The 17,329-nt window shown below is 42.5% G+C and overlaps 2 protein-coding genes, 3 non-coding genes and 1 pseudogene across 10 annotated transcripts in view; all 6 read left to right on the forward strand.

Annotated features, from left to right (window-relative positions):
* LOC139561433 (piggyBac transposable element-derived protein 4-like) overlaps positions 1–17,329 on the forward strand; it is a 68,296-nt gene that overhangs the window by 16,501 nt on the left and 34,466 nt on the right. For 3 of the 5 annotated variants that reach the window (XM_071378519.1, XM_071378518.1, XM_071378520.1), the window contains exon 6: positions 5,628–5,677. Coding sequence is in view for 2 of the 5 variants with exons in the window: in XM_071378521.1 (XP_071234622.1) it covers positions 6,538–6,719; positions 7,057–8,842 (1,968 nt within the window). In the remaining 3 variants the exon portion in view is untranslated. Of the gene's footprint in view, positions 1–2,209; positions 2,351–5,627; positions 5,678–5,925; positions 6,720–7,056; positions 9,134–17,329 lie in introns of those variants that run through there. The other 2 variants (XM_071378522.1, XM_071378521.1) reach the window with 2 other exon arrangements.
* The window catches only part of LOC139561434 (uncharacterized), a 50,057-nt gene continuing 42,346 nt past the window's right edge, over positions 9,619–17,329 (forward strand). Inside the window, exon 1 of one of the 2 annotated variants that reach the window (XM_071378527.1) lies at positions 9,619–9,871. The gene's annotated coding sequence lies outside the window, so the exon portion shown is untranslated. The remainder of the gene's footprint in view (positions 9,872–17,329) is intronic. The other variant, XM_071378524.1, reaches the window with a different exon arrangement.
* LOC139561977 (small nucleolar RNA SNORD22) lies at positions 10,038–10,164 on the forward strand. The gene has a single exon (XR_011672286.1). It is a non-coding gene; the product is annotated as a small nucleolar RNA SNORD22 (small nucleolar RNA).
* Positions 10,694–10,768, forward strand: LOC139561972 (small nucleolar RNA SNORD31). The gene has a single exon (XR_011672281.1). It is a non-coding gene; the product is annotated as a small nucleolar RNA SNORD31 (small nucleolar RNA).
* Positions 11,537–11,606, forward strand: LOC139561961 (small nucleolar RNA SNORD31; annotated as a pseudogene).
* Positions 13,183–13,256, forward strand: LOC139561968 (small nucleolar RNA SNORD31). The gene has a single exon (XR_011672277.1). It is a non-coding gene; the product is annotated as a small nucleolar RNA SNORD31 (small nucleolar RNA).

A 17,329-nucleotide genomic window follows, 5' to 3' on the forward strand; every position in this document is an offset into this window, starting at 1 on the left:
ACACAAACCATGGTGGGGTGACTGAATTTAATATACAGTTATACACCAACACTAACCATGGTGGGGTGACTGAATTTAATATACAGTTATACACCAACACTAACCATGGTGGGGTGACTGAATTTAATATACAGTTACACACCAACACTAACCATGGTGGGGTGACTGAATTTAATATACATTTACACACCAACACTAACCATGGTGGGGTGACTGAATTTAATATACATTTACACACCAACACTAACCATGGTGGGGTGACTGAATTTAATATACAGTTACACACCAATACTAACCATGGTGGGGTGACTGAATTGAACAGTTACATACCAACTCTAACCATGGTGGGATGACTGAATTTAATATACAGTTACACACCAACACTAACCATGGTGGTGTGACTGAATTGCACAGTTATATACCAACAATAACCATGGTGGGATGACTGAATTTAATATACAGTTATACACCAACACTAACCATGGTGGGGTGACTGAATTTAATATACAGTTACACACCAACACTAACCATGGTGGGGTGACTGAATTTAATATACATTTACACACCAACACTAACCATGGTGGGGTGACTGAATTTAATATACATTTACACACCAACACTAACCATGGTGGGGTGACTGAATTTAATATACAGTTACACACCAATACTAACCATGGTGGGGTGACTGAATTGAACAGTTACATACCAACTCTAACCATGGTGGGATGACTGAATTTAATATACAGTTACACACCAACACTAACCATGGTGGTGTGACTGAATTGCACAGTTATATACCAACAATAACCATGGTGGGATGACTGAATTTAATATACAGTTATACACCAACACTAACCATGGTGGGGTGACTGAATTGAACAGTTACATACCAACACTAACCATGGTGGGGTGACTGAATTTAATATACAGATACACACCAACACAAACCATGGTGAGGTGACTGAATTTAATATACAGTTATACACCAACACTAACCATGGTGGGGTGACTGAATTTAATATACAGTTATACACCAACACTAACCATGGTGGGGTGACTGAATTGAACAGTTACATACCAACACTAACCATGGTGGGGTGACTGAATTTAATATACAGATACACACCAACACAAACCATGGTGAGGTGACTGAATTTAATATACAGTTATACACCAACACTAACCATGGTGGGGTGACTGAATTTAACAGTTACATACCAACACCAACCATGGTGGGGTGACTGAATTTAATAAAGTATTTGGTGTTTTATTAGGATCCCCATTAGCTGTTGCAAAAGCAGCAGCTACTCTTCCTGGGGTCCACATGAAACATTTAACATAATACAGAATGACATAATACAGAACATCAATAGACAAGAACAGCTCAAGGACAGAACTACATACATTTTTAAAAAGGCACGCATAGCCTACATTTCAATGCATACACACAAACTATCAAATCGGTTGATCTGGATAAACTCATTGTGAAGGTGGATTTTGTGGTATTTATAGCCACAGTGATTAATTGTACAGGACAAGTGTCCAAGAAGACTAAGAGGCTGGATATCATTATATCTTCTGCAACTCTTTTGCACACCAGTATCACGACTTTACACACCATCATCTGCCCATCTATCACTCCAGTGTTAATCTGCGAATTTGTAATTACTTTGCTACTATGGCCTATTTATTGCCTTACCTCCTTATGCCATTTGCACACACTGTATATAGACTTCCTTTTTTCCCCTATTGTGTTATTGACTGTACGTTTGTTTATTCCATGTGTAACTCTGTGTTGTTGTCTGTGTCACACTGCTTGGCTTTATCTTGGCCAGGTCGCAGTTGTAAATGAGAACTTGTTCTCAACTGGCCTACCTGGTTAAATAAAGGTGAAATAGCTAAAAAATAATAATAAAAAAAGCCAGAGAAGATTTTGCCGAGCAGGACTACAAGGACTTTTGTCACCAGGAAATGTCCTGCCCTCACAGGAGGATTCTGAGGCTGTGTTGGACCTGATTAGAAGGAGGTTTTTACAGAAAAGCAGGTTGATTTTATTTAGTTAATTTCTTTTTTGGTAGTTTGTATGATATTTTATTTATTTTTACCCAAATGTTTTCCTTTTTTGGGATCCTTATTATCCACCCGCACAGTAGGTGGCGGAATGCACATTTAATTGTTGCGAACGCCATTATACCATAGAAGAAGGAGGAGGAGGAGGAGGGACAGCGACATCTGGTCATTCAAGGGTTTTCATTCCAGTGAGCGGGTTGTTGTGGTTTCTCCTCTGTGTGTAAACTTTATTTTACTCCTTTCAAGATGCCGATGACTCGGTAGAGAATATGCATCTCAGGTAAGCTGCATATTACTGAAATGTCTGCCATGCATGGTACAATGACTCACTCTGCTGCAGTAAAACGATACAAACGTTAGTTTGCCAACTGGCTAGTTTGGTGGTTTTTGTTATCACCTAGCTTACCACGTGCCATGTTGGTGTTAGCTAGTAGAATAGCTTTCCAGTTAGGAGTGACTGCACCATCACTCTCTTACCGAACCAGCCTTTGAAGAAGAAACTTACCTTATTCTGAGTAGCATTTGGCCCCTGATTCGACTGTCGTTGCTGCGCTAATGGCAACGTATTCTCAAGTGTACTACTGATTAACATTGATCTGGTCAAAAGTAGTAACGTCAAACGGTATTGGAAATAAGGTTCCATTTCCGACGCTACCGGTATCGGGTTCTATATGCCTGCACGTTGTCTGTGCCCAATAATGTTTGTACCATGTTTTATGCTGCTGCCATGTTGGTAACATGTTTTGTGCTGTCTAATTTTCAGGGTAAGTTGCTAGAGGCAGGTTGATGTGACGCAGAATATACAATAACGTTACTCAAATTGATTTGTCGTTTGTTCAGGTACAGACTCCCACTCTTTTCTGTACAATTTTGATTGAGACATGTTGGTTGATGTAAGTTCTGTTCAAGATCAAACATTCGTGACCAACTATATTAATTTGGCTTGTCGAACCCGTACTAATGATGATGATGATGCTGCAGTCAGCCAATAATGATTTCCAATTTGCTGAAATTGCTGCTGCCTGTGCACGAGCTGAGAGCCTGCTGGTGACCTAACTCACAATGCATTTTTGCAGCCAGACACGTGTGTTGTGACTGAGTGTGTGACAGGGAAAATGCGTACATTATAGCTTTGAGTCAATTTTCAGAAGTTGCTTTAAGTTCCAAATACATTTTTAAAAGTAGCTACATTTCTTGCTAGGTGCTGACTGAAAAAAATTAAGTTGCCAGGGTAGTCTGAAGAGTTGCTAAATCCAGCAACAAAATTGCTAAATTGGCATCACTTGGTGTGGTGTCTCTTGTGTTTTGTCCAAAATATTAAAATAAAACAAATCCCAGCTCCCCTTCCCCAGGAGTCTTTTTGGTAGGCCGTCATAGTAAATACGAATTTGTTCTTAGCTGACTTGCCTACTTAAATAAAATAAACATTGCTCTGGTCAAAAGTTGTAACGTAAGCTAACTTAAACTAACTCACTTTTGTACGTCACGCTGGTCCGTACAATTGACCTTATTTTAGCGCCCAAAAAAACGTGATACTTCCAGATCAACTATAATATCAATACCATTTGTAAAGCACAATTTCTCCCCTTTCCAACAAAATCAATGACGAGCCCTTCATGATGCCCACCTCTGCATGATTCAAGAAGGCAATGAGCTCTGTTGGGTCTTTTTAAAAATGGCGGGTGGGGAAGCTAAACCTATTGCGTGACACGGACCCAAGCACGTGCACCATGTGCATAAATGTATTATGTGCCCCCACACCAGACTCGATCACCACACCAGGTTAAAATATCAAAACAAACTCTGAACCAATTACATTAATTTGGGGACAGGTCGAAAAGCATTAAACATGAAGGGCAATTTAGCTAGCTTGCACTTTCTAGCTAATTTGTCCTGGGATATAAACATTGAGATATTTTACCTGAAATGCACAAGGTCCTCTACTCCGACAACTAATCCGCACATAAAACGGTCAACCGAAACGTTTCTGGTCATCTCTCCTCTTTCCAGGCTTTTTCATCTTTGAAGTTATATGGTGATTGGCATCTACACTTCCATAATATTACCACGACAACCAGCAACACAGCTCGTCTTTCAATCACCCACGTGGGTTTAACCAATGAGGAGATGGCACGTGTGTCCCTGCTTCTATAAACCAATGAGGAGATGGAAGAGGCAGGACTTGCATCGCGTCTCCGTCAGAAATAGGAATGACTGCTATTTGAGCCCTTGGCAACATAGACGCTCGTTGACGTGCGTGAGCACTGTCGGTGCAATAATTGAATAACATGGATTGCAACATTTATTTTGCACCACTCGCGCATCTGAAGCTAGCGGTGTAGTCAGGGTATGATGGTGAGGAGAGATGTCATGTGGGGAAACTTCTTTTTTCACTCGACCTGTCCAACTTATCACCTTATCGCCTTTAAAATGTAATTAAACCCTATGAAGAGTATATGTAATGTGCCTATTTGAAGGTTTGTTGAATTTGAATCAGGTTTTTAGGGCGGTGCCAAAGTGATCTTCAGAAGTGAACAGCGGCTTTTGAGTCATGATAGCTTGCAGTGATGATGCAAAAAATGACTAGGTATCCACCCGTATCCTGTCTCTTTCTTGTTTTCAAACGGTAAGGGAAGTGCTACACCTGTTGGAGAGAGGCTGTAAGACAGAATTAGTTGCTTTATGCGTGCTGTACGTTACGCCGTGACACGTCACGATGGAACATGCAGCGTCGGAGGGGTCCGTTTTTTTCAACTTTTCTCCAATACTATAGAGCCATTACCATGTCAATCAACGCTTGAATAGAAACGTATTTCACACCCCAGATTTTGATGTCAAATTAGTTTTCTTTGCAGCCTCTTTTGAATGTCGCGGTTACGCACATTTGTACAGAATGGGGTTAGCGTACGTTACACGGTATTGGAAATAAGGTTCCATTTACGACGCTACCGATATCGGGTTCTATATGCCTGCACGTTGTCTGTTCACAAATGGACCTCCGTGATTTTCCTCCTGCTTGTGTCCCGCTTCTCAGCCCTTCACCTTAAAGGGATACTTCAGGATTTTGGCAGAGGCCTTAATCTACTAACCAAATCAGTGGATACAATTTCTGTGTCCATTATGAGAGAAAATAAAGGTAGTTTCATAAGCGAATATTAACTAGCATTAGCACAGCTATGAAGTATATGGTTATCAGCTAGCATGCTAGAACATACCTGTAAGACTTCCAGTCATTGTGCTAGCTTTAGTGGGTAAGTGCACTTTGGGGTGGACGTTCGGGATGTGGTAAATGACTCATAAGTGACTGTCTGTAAATGATGATCCTCAAAGACAAGGATATGTCAGATTATTATAATTATTTTGTGAAGCTACTGTTTGATCTGATGGGCTCTATTTAAGAACCTTCTATCCTCTCACAGAAGCCAAACTATAACTAACATTAAATTGTGATTCTTTCTGTAGAATACCTGATTCCAGACCACGACACTGATGCGCTTTGTGAAAATCAAGGTTTCTCAATCAGAACACTAATAAAATGTTTGCCTTATATTCTCCAGGGTTTGAGTGCTGTGGTCAGTGGAATTGCAGCGTGGACTCCAACATACTGGTAAGTTGTGGTTCTGAAACTGTCCCAAATGGTGTGCTTTATAGTGCACTATTTTGACCAGAGCTTTAAGGGCCCTAGTCAGAAGTAGTGCACTAGAAAGGGAGGTCTTTCCCAGAATAACAGTCGTTCTCTGCAACCACATTGTAAACCTTTTTATGATCTCGTTTGTCTTAATTCCTGTTGATTTTAATTGACCTGACACCCTGCTGAGTAGTCTAGTGAATTGTCCTCTTTTTTTTGTTTTACAGTTGACTGTCCTGAAACAAGATGGGCTGTTTTTAAACCTCTACAGGATCAGTGTCCTGAAATCTGGACAGCTGCTGCTCAGTATGTGACTAGAAAGGCATTCTAAACAACAGCCAACTTTCCGGGACATCGACATGTCTTATATCGTCAACAAGCTTAAATGTTCGTTAATCTAACCGCAGTGTCTAATTTACAGTAGCTATTACAGCGGGACAAAATACCATGCTATTGTTTGGGGATAGTGCACAACAACAGAACACTTATCAATGCAACTTGATACATTCACCTCTGACATATTGGCTACACAACACGTCAATTAGCCTAATGAAGGTAAGCCACTGGTAGGCACCAATGAGACCAGCGGTGTTCACTTGATTGACAGAGTCTTGGTCCAAGGACCACCTATCATTTTGAAAGCGATCTAGCTAGATAGCCAATGAGCTGGGCTTTCCAGCAGCATGTGAACGCCTTTTGTACTACAAACAACCGTCATGCTAGAGCTGTGGGCAACAGTGTTCATTCTCTGGTGAAAGCAAACAGGACTCACGGTGGTTAATGATACGCAGTGGTTCGTTCTCTTCTACAAACTTTTCTCAAAACTAAAAAACGAAAACATGGCTACTACTAGTGGAAAAGCTACATCGAAGTCAAAGTTCACAAATTTGGATGAGAACATTGCAGAAATTGACTGGGAGAGTGACACAGAACTAATGGATGAGGACTCCATGAGTGAGTACAGTTTTGATTCCAGTGAGGAAGAAATGTTTTTGGAAGGAGAAGATCCACTTTTAGATCAGTAAGTAAATTAGGTTTTTTTGCTTCTCATGCTAATGCAGATGTTTAAATGGTTGCATATTCATTTGAGATATTTCTATATAGCTATAGGCATACAATGTATTAGCATAGGCCAAGTGTATTTTCTGTTGGCTATGACATGCTGTTGTTTTTGAGTGTCTTATTGCCTTTTGGTCCACATATTTCATCATAGTGATTGTGTTCCCCATACTCTATATAATATAGATGAGTGTTGTGTATTGATGCAGTGCTCACTCCCTGCTAAAATAAAAGTTAAATAAAATAAGTAATAGGAAACTTGAGTTCTAAACATTTAATTTATATTTTGTCCTCAATAGAGGTAGAGACTCCGATGACCTCTGGGAGCCATCTCCAAAGAAACCACATTCAAGTCCATCCCACACTCATTCAAACATAGGAACTGGTTCCTCCAGTCTGACCCCTGCTGCTGTCTCTGGCTCCACAGCCACCCGGCTATCTAGAGGTGTTATGAGTCCAGACCAGAAGCGGAGGAGGGCCAGTGTACCAGCGGCAACTACCACCGAGGGAGAGGACCGTTGGCGCACTGTGCTAGAGGATGATGTAGAGCCACTTCGACCAACATTTCGACCTAAAAGGCAGCCAGGACCTCAGCTGGACATGACTGGAAAGTACAGCCCCCTTAATCTTTTCCAGATGTTTTTCTCCTTGTCAGTTCTTGATTTGCTGGTGTCGAACACCAACAAGTATGGGGCTAAGAAGCAAGCAGGCAAAAAAAAGGCATGGAAGCCCATTTCCATCCAAGACCTGTACTGTTACATCTCACTTGTCATTTATATGGGGATTGTGAAGTTGAAAAGATTGACAGACTACTGGAGAAGCTCAAGACTCTACCAACTGCCTTTCCCTGCAACTATCATGTCTTGTAAGAGGTTTCTGACCGTCTCGCAGGCGCTTCATATTAGTGACCCACAAGCTGACGACAACAATGACAAGAAGAAGGGCACAGCAAGCTTTGATAGGCTCTGCAAAATCAAACCTCTCTACTCCAGCATTGTTGAGGCCTGCAAGACCCATTTTCAGCCTTCCCAGAACCTGTCCATCGATGAGAGGATGGTAGCCTCAAAGGCCAGAATTGGCATCAAACAATATATGCCTAACAAGCCAACAAGATGGGGTTACAAGCTGTTTGTTTTGGCAGATTCTGCATGTGCCTACACTTGGAATTTCTTTGTGTATGAGGGGAAGTCCATCTCAGCCACCGGTATGGGACTTGGTTATGATTCCGTTATGAAATTATTGGATTTTCCACTGCTAGGGACGGGCTATAAACTGTTTGTGGATAACTTTTACACAAGCGCTACCCTGTTTATAGACCTGAGGAAGCTGAATGTATGGTCTTGTGGAACCATTCGTCCCAACGGAGTGGGTTTTCCCAAAACAAAAGTAAACGACATGCCTAAGAGGGCTGAAAGGGGTACCATACGATGGATCCGTAAAGATGACCTGCTCTTTGTAAAGTGGATGGATGCCAGAGAGGTGGTCATGTGCTCCAGTATCCACAAATCGTACAGTGGTGATCACATCCGCAGGCGTGCGAAGGACGCTAATGGGACATGGACCAAGAAAGATGTCCCCGTTCCAGCTGCTGTGAAGGATTACAATAAGAGCATGGGAGGTGTGGACCTGTCAGACGCTCTGATAGGCTACTACAATGTTCTCCACAAGACAATGAAATGGTACAAGACATTGTTTTATCACTTCATCGACATTGCTGTGGTGAATGCATTCATCCTCCAGAAGGAAAAGGCTAAGATCTGTGGACAGACCCCCATGACACAGCTAGCCTTCAGAGAGCTGCTCATCCAGGAGCTTGCTGACTACGGCACAAAGTCCACTGCAGCACCTTCTGTCCGCTCTACCTCTGTCCGCTCTACTCCTGCCTCCAGTGATGTTCACCTGCCAAAATACATCACTGCAGACCTGAATGTGCCTCGGGGCCAAAAGGGCACAGTAGGGAGGCGTTGTTGTACTCTGTGCAAAATGAAATCTCCCATCACCTGCACTACTTGTGCTGTTACCCTCTGCTTTACAGCTGAGAGAGACTGCTATGGGCCTTGGCATCAGCAGCTCAATCTGGTGTAGAGGAGTTACCCTCTGCTTTACAGCAGAGAGAGACTGCTATGGGCCTTGGCATCAGCAGCTCAATCTGGTGTAGAGGTGTTACCCTCTGCTTTACAACAGAGAGAGACTGCTATGGGACTTGGCATCATTATCTTTAATAGTTCACTTCTGTGTTTTGGGAGGCATTGGATCAGCGTTCTCGTCGCGTCTCCTGTTAGTAACTTTTATGTCGGGATGCTTATGATCCATTACGTATGACATTCCTGGGAGTGTGTTAACTTTATTATTATAGCATTTTAGTATGTTCTCTATAGGTATGTACTTTAAAAATGGACCAGTTTGTCCACTTGGGTACATTTGTAAAAACTCGTGAGGGACACCTGGGAAACTTCATACCAAATATTATGTAGCTCTCTCATTCTTGAGTGTAACTTTGCACACACATTGTTACCCTGTTGTGGACAACAAAAAATATAGAAAAACAATTATTTTTTTTATCTTTTACTTTGGTGGTCTATTCTCCTGCATTATTGTCACCCCTCCACAGACTTATAAGTGGTTCCATTCAAATAGTATCAAGAATCAGCATATCCTTCAGGTCTATCAGGTCTTGCTATGAAGGTATGGATCCATCCAGTCTAAATGGATATTTTAACACCAGTCTTTAATTTGTCCTTAAAGGGGTAGTTCAATGTGAAGTTTGATTTCCTTTTTAAATATTATTTTATTGGTATGTACATTACATTTCCATACAACTTTTTTACTTGTACAGTTTAGCTGAACGTAACATGTTTGAGGGATCCCGTCCTTCTGCTGAACATGATGAATATTCTCTTTGGAATCTCGTTCGTCTGAACTCCTGTTGAGGAAAGGAATAGCTGACTTCAGCAGAGGGCTACGTAACCTGTCATAAAGGCTACATATGTTATGTCTAACCCCCTCCATGTGCCTGCCTGGTATCTGGTCCCCACCAAGACATTATCTTGAAGCTTTTGTCTTAGGTTTCCTCTGTATGTGGCTGAACAGGGAGTCGTGATGCCAACTAGACTGGTGAGTTTTGGTTAATGAGTACGTTCGGTAATTGTCACGGGAAATGAATCTCTAGTCATTGTATCTTAACCAGAGCCTCTGCCTTAGCCACAAGCTATAACCAGTCGTGTTAAATGACTGCAAACAGAGTGAACTGTTGATGTTTGGTAGTCGTGGTGACTCTGGCTCCTAGTGATGACACCCGCACGTGTCTTACGCCCTGCGTCGACGACAGAACCTGCAAAGGTGGACCCACTGGCGTTGCCAGGGCAACAAGGGGACAGCTGGTTGGGGTTACCAACTGTCTGATGGGACCAGAGACTCACACACAATATACTTTGGCTTTGGATTGTCGATCCAAAATGGCTGACATTTGATTTAATATCAAGAAGTAGATGCAGAATCATTCATGAAATGCTAGTAGCAGCACAAGTCACTGGGGTGGATGGGCCACTCAGGATGTAGTCAGTTAATTTATATTTTTTCATGCAGTACCATCAATACAGTTTAAGCAGGATTGAGGTTAGAATACTGACTTCCAAATAACTCGTGTCCTGATGTAGTACAGGGCCCTTGTCAGCACTTTCCCATATTTAGTCTCTCAGGGTGGTAGTGCTGGTCTAGGATCAGTTGTCTGTTAGATAGTCGTGTTACCTCCCCAGCTGATTGGTTACCCCTATGATCTATCTGACAATAAAGCAGTCTTTAATGTAGTGCTGTTCAGCATGTTTATTTGGACTCCTCTCCTTCAGGTCCTGATGGTGGTACCAGACTGGTCACTAGAAGCTGCCTGTTACTGAACCACAGGGTGTGTATGATCGACTTTACTTCTGTCCTTTATAATGTAGAAGTGATGATTTCCTGTTACCGCCCCAGTCTGATGTTAAGCTGACTGATTGGTTAGTGAACTGATCTACACTATAGCAGTGAGTTCTGGTCCTGGGGACCCAGAGGAGTGGTGGGTCACCAGGATTAGATAATGCTGTGCTGTAGACTGATCTAACGTCTGACCACTAGTTCTTACAATACCACTTAATTATCCCTCAACTCTCCTCCCCAGTTGTCCTTGTGGGCCTGCAGTCTTCAGGAAGGTGTGTATGATTGTGTTTTTACAGCATCTTCACTCACTGACCTTTCACCTCTTGCACTTGCTACAAACTCCACCTACCTTCTACCTACTCATTAACATCACTGAGGGAACTACAATTCCCATGAACGCTTAACTACAGCTCACACCCACCACATGGAACATTCTGGATGTATGTGATGAACTTCTGTCTTGACAGTTGGTTGGCTTCTGTCCGGTGCTCTGTGGCTGGCATCAACGCAGGTTTCCCATCGGTCCTCCTGTGGGTTTGGCAGACACTGACAAGCCTGCTTTTCTCAGCGGCGGGGGTAAGGTGGGCTGCCTGCCTGGAGGGAGGGTGTCTGGGTGGGGAGCTTGTAGCCAGACCTTGGACCACTGGCTGGATGGCTACAATAACTGTTCCTTGGTCTGATCTCATTTCAGAATGCTCTGCATATAGTCTGCAGTACCTAATGTACTTGTGCATAATGTTTAATTTGGTATCTGTTCCTTCCAGGTCCTAACTGTTCCAGCCTGGCCACTGGAGAACTGTTGCTGCACTACCTCAAGGTGTGTAGGATCAACTTTGATCTGTTGCCATTAACTTCTGTCCTTTATAATGTAGAAGTGATGATTTCCTGTTACCGCCCCAGTCTGATGTTAAGCTGACTGATTGGTTACTGAACTGATCTATACTCTAGAGCAGTGTTTCACAATCCTGGTTCTGGGGACCTAGATGTAAGGCTCCGTTTAGACACAGCTCAATTCTGATCTTTCACTAATTAGTCTTGCGTAATCAGATCAGGAAAGATCTTGTGTGATTGTTAAACACCAATTAGTGGAAATCTGAATTGGTCTGCCTGTGTAAACGCAGCATTATTCACCTAATTCAATCAAGGGTTTGAGTGTAATCAGGTGTAGGGTGGTATTCAGGGTTTCACTGGCAGTGCTGTCCCAGCATATTAACACTTAACATGTTGAGCTGTCAATTCTGTCCTGTAATTAGATCACCTGGTCAACAGTGAGGGACTCACAATGCTCTGGTCTCATTCTTGTAAACAAACACCATGTGACTGGACCTACTGTAAAATGCATAAGTAGCTATCAATATAAACTTCATAGAAATAATGTAAATGTTATTGGTGAACCCCTGTTTTCCAAATACCACCCAAGCCTAGTTCTGGGGGGGGGGGGACACTTGTTGACAGTTTTGGGTCCCCAGGATTAGAATACACTGCTATAGACTGATCTCATGTCTGACTACAAGGTCTTACAATGTCACTTCATGCTTTTCTACTTTCTCCCTCTAGGTTTCTGCCCCCCTGGTTGAGGTCCTAGTGTCTGCCGTGTTTGGAAAGGTGTGTGACTTTTGACAGCATCTTAATTCTCCTTCCACATTAAGCATTCTGGAATGTTGTAAATGATGAACACACTACTCAACCATACCAGTCAGGTGGCTATCCTGTCCTGTGCTCTGGGCTGGATAAAGGTCTGGCTGCCCATCGGCCCTCCTGTGGGTTGGGCAGACACTGACAAGCCTGCTCCTGTTGATCTGGGGCAGGGGTAAGGTGGGCTGCCTGCCTGGAGGGAGGGTGACTGGGTGGGGGCTTGATCCCAGACCCTGGACTGCTGGCTGGATGGCTGCAATGACTGAACTAAAATCCTGATCTGGTTTCAGAATGCTCTGAATGTAGTCTAGTAATCTAAGATTGGGATTATTTGGTTTTAAAACTGTTCTCTCTTTAGCGCTCGTTGGCTGCTGAAAAGTGTTGCTGTGCTGGTGGAGCGGGAAGGTGTGTAGTGGGAATGACTTACGGTTCCAGTATTATAATACACTGAGTATAGAGGACATTAAACCTTCCTAATATTGAGTTTGCCCTCAGAACAGCCTCAGTTGTCTACAAGGTGTCTGAAAGCGTTCCACAGGGCTGTTGGCCCGTGACACAACTGTGGGTCGGCATTGGAGTCAAGTTAGCTGGATGTCCTTTGGGTGGTAGACCAGTGTTGATACACATAAGAGGCTGTTGCTCTTGACAAACCCAGCAGTGTTTCGTTTGAGCTAAACCGGTCCACCTGGCACCTACCATACCCCATCCAAAGGAATTAAAATCCTTTGTATTGCCATTCTCAACTTTTGGCCAAGACTGTATATGTGTTGTAATGGAAAAGGGGGGCAGATCAATATTAGGAAGATGTTGTTAATGTACTGTTGAATGTTTCTCTTGGATCATCACACTGACCCATGCAATTTGTTATAAACTACATACTCTGACGTGATGAGTCATCATTACCGCCCCAGTCTGATGTAACGCTGACTGATTGGTTACTCTCTGATCAAGTCATCTCATACCTTGTGTATTAGTCCCAACAGTATCACCAGGGTTTAATTCTCACCCTATTTTCCCTCTAGCTCTCCTGTTGTACACTGGCAAGCCCTCTTGCACTCCTGTTTGGTCAGCAAGGAAGTGGGACGTCTCGTTGGAACTGGGGAAAACCAGGCCAAGTCAATTCAACCCTGTGACTGTTTTGATGTATAAATAAATCTACAAATTAGTGCTTGTCCTATTTTTCTTTCTCGGTGGTAGTGAATCAGACTTGGTGAATTTGGCCATTTTGACTGAACCATGTGGTCTGAATTCAATACTGAACAATGTGACATTTCCTGTCATCTCATATCATTATATAGTTATTCTAGGTGGTTTTAAACATGCAGACTGTTAGTAAAACGTTTATTGGAGAAAGGAGATCAAGTAGAGAAATAGGACGAGGTGGATTATTACATATTAAGGCCTTTTATTAATATGTAAAAATATCTTAGTAAATCGTGCATCACGGCTCCTTCTGTCTGACTCGTATGAAATCGTCGGAAGAGAGCCCTCTAAACAGTACATACAGATTATATAGGCAACAAGCAAAGTAGGTTGATCTTGTCGTCTGGCCTTCCGATTGGTCGATCTGGGTCGTGGGTAGTCCTGTTCGGCCTGATGTCGACATTCCATTGGCTTTTCACACAGTTCTTTGTCCTAGTCACATCCAAAGGCATCCTGCATGTGCGTTTGTTTTCACAGGCCCTATTCATGGGGGAGGGGATGTGTGTGTGGGTCTGACAAAGTAGTGGGGATGTGTGTGTGGGTCTGACAAAGTAGAGGGGATGGGTGTGTGGGTCTGACAAAGTAGTGGGGATGGGTGTGTGGGTCTGACAAAGTAGAGGGGATGGGTGTGTGGGTCTGACAAAGTAGTGGGGATGGGTGTGTGGGTCTGACAAAGTAGTGGGGATGGGTGTGTGGGTCTGACAAAGTAGTGGGGATGGGTGTGTGGGTCTGACAAAGTAGTGGGGATGGGTGTGTGGGTCTGACAAAGTAGTGGGGATGGGTGTGTGGGTCTGACAAAGTAGTGGGGATGGGTGTGTGGGTCTGACAAAGTAGTGGGGATGTGTGCATGTTGTGCCAAGAATAGCTTATGTTGAGAAGTGGTTAAAACAAGTTACCATCTTATACAATTTCTTACAAGACTGAACAGTGATTTATATTGTTCACTGGCTATAGAAAGTTGAATGACTTTTTGGGATGATGTTTTGGGCTCACTACAAGGAAATTAAGCGTTTGCTCTTGAGGCTAGTTTCCCGGACACCGATTGAGCCTGATCCGGGACTGCATTTATATTAGAATTTTGGAGAATTACAGGAGAAAAAACCCGTACTGTACAGTTAATATTGTGTGCCGTTTAGTACTGGTCTGCGTCACACCAGTCATATGGCACCGATCACATTTTCCTGTCGAGCATAAATTGGCTTTTAGGAGATTCTACATTTTCTGAGATCCGTTACCTTGACCATTATAGCAGGGGCTTTAAATTTCAGTACAAATGCTTCAATTCTGTGACGTTAGCTGATATCAGAAAAAGGTTTACGCCTGAATTTACCACAGATCTTGTTTTCAGTGTTGATGTCAAAACATTTTCCCATAGGATTTGTCCAACGAACCGTGGCGGAGTTGGTGCCTACCAAAAAAAATGCCATTTCTATAGCAGCTGGGTCTGGTCTACCTAGTTAATTGAATACAACACATTTTCCAGCGAATGGTAGTCCCGCTTCCCATCCTTCTCAAATCTCATTGTGGCGTTTTTGTGTGATGTATTGTCTCCACCTTCTTGCCCTGTGTGCTGTTGTCTGTGCCCAATAATGTTTGTACCATGTGTTGCTGCCTTGCTATGTTCTCTTAGGTCTCTCTTTATGTAGTGTGGTGATGTGTGTTTTGTCATATATTGTCATATATTGTATTTATTTTTAATCCCAGGCCCCGTCCCAGGCCCCATCCCCTCTCGAGGCCTTTTGGTATCCATCATTGTGTTCTGAACTGACTTGCCTAGTTAAAGGTTAATTTAAAAAATCAGCGCACACTTTTTCTACAGCTATCCTCTTCTAGTTAGTAGGAAACAAAACCTGTATCTCTCTAGTGGTGAACTGGGATAGTGCAGCAGAACACCACTGGATAGAATACCTGTATGTCTCTAGTGGTGAACTGGGATAGTGCAGCAGAACACCACTGGATAGAATACCTGTATGTCTCTAGTGGTGAACTGGGATAGTGCAGCAGAACACCACTGGATAGAATACCTGTATGTCTCTAGTGGTGAACTGGGATAGTGCAGCAGAACACCACTGGATAGAATACCTGTATGTCTCTAGTGGTGAACTGGGATAGTGCAGCAGAACACCACTGGATAGAATACCTGTATGTCTCTAGTGGTGAACTGGGATAGTGCAGCAGAACACGCCTGGATAGAATACCTGTATGTCTCTAGTGGTGAACTGGGATAGTGCAGCAGAACACCACTGGATAGAATACCTGTATGTCTCTAGTGGTGAACTGGGATAGTGCAGCAGAACACCACTGGATAGAATACCTGTATGTCTCTAGTGGTGAACTGGGATAGTGCAGCAGACCACCACTGGATAGAATACCTGTATGTTTCTAGTGGTGAACTGGGATAGTGCAGCAGAACACTCCTGGATAGAATACCTGTATGTCTCTAGTGGTGAACTGGGATAGTGCAGCAGAACACCACTGGATAGAATACCTGTATGTCTCTAGTGGTGAACTGGGATAGTGCAGCAGAACACCACTGGATAGAATACCTGTATGTCTCTAGTGGTGAACTGGGATAGTGCAGCAGAATGCAACTGTCCTATAATCTTTGCCATAAAATGGTTCGGGAAACATTTGATCAGGAATTAAGACTATTAGTGTATGCGATAATGTATATAAAAAATAAGATTATTGTTATAAAATGCCTTTTATCACTCAGATGGGTGGTATTTTCTGTGGCATTAAAAAGGTTTTAGTCTGACATTGGACATGGTGCCAAACAACCTTTCACCTGACTGATGCATGCTTTCATTAAAGGACAATTCCACCCAAAAACGGTCTTTTGGTATTTGCAAAATGCATCATATGGGGATTTCTGTATTTTGAAAGTTACATATCTTGAGAACTTGATTGTTGACAAGCAAAACATTTTGGGACTATGTTACAACGGACTAATGAAACAAATACCAAAAGATCGTTTTTGGATGGAGTTTTCCTTCAACTGGTTTCTAAAACTCCCTGGAAAACTGTATTTTATGGTATTATTCTGTAGTGATGAAATTAAAACTGTGTTTTATTAGGATCCCCATTAGCTGTTGCAAAAGCAGCAGCTACTCTTCCTGGGGTCCACATGAAACATTTAACATAATACAGAATGACATAATACAGAACATCATTAGACAAGAACAGCGCAAGAACAGAACTACATACATTTTTAAAAAGGCACGCATAGCCTACATTTCAATGCATACACACAAACTATCAAATCGGTTGATCTGGATAAACTCATTGTGAAGGTGGATTTTGTGGTATTTATAGCCACAGTGATTATTTGTACAGGACAAGTGTCCAAGAAGACTAAGAAGCTGGATATCATTATATCTTCTGCAACTCTTTTGCACACCAGTATCACGACTTTACACACCATCATCTGCCCATCTATCACTCCAGTGTTAATCTGCAAATTTGTAATTACTTTGCTACTATGGCCTATTTATTGCCTTACCTCCTTATGCCATTTGCACACACTGTATATAGACTTTCTTTTTTCTCCTATTGTGTTATTGACTGTACGTTTGTTTATTCCATGTGTAACTCTGTGTTGTTGTCTGTGTCACACTGCTTGGCTTTATCTTGGCCAGGTCGCAGTTGTAAATGAGAACTTGTTCTCAACTGGCCTACCTGGTTAAATAAAGGTGAAATAGCTATAAATAAATAAAAATTTAAAGCCAGAGAAGATTTTGCAGAGCAGGACTACAAGGACTTTTGTCACCAGGAAATGTCCTGCCCTCACAGGAGGATTCTGAGGCTGTGTTGGACCTGATT

This window comes from Salvelinus alpinus, chromosome 31 (genome assembly GCF_045679555.1).
Source record: "Salvelinus alpinus chromosome 31, SLU_Salpinus.1, whole genome shotgun sequence".
NCBI lineage: Eukaryota > Metazoa > Chordata > Actinopteri > Salmoniformes > Salmonidae > Salvelinus > Salvelinus alpinus.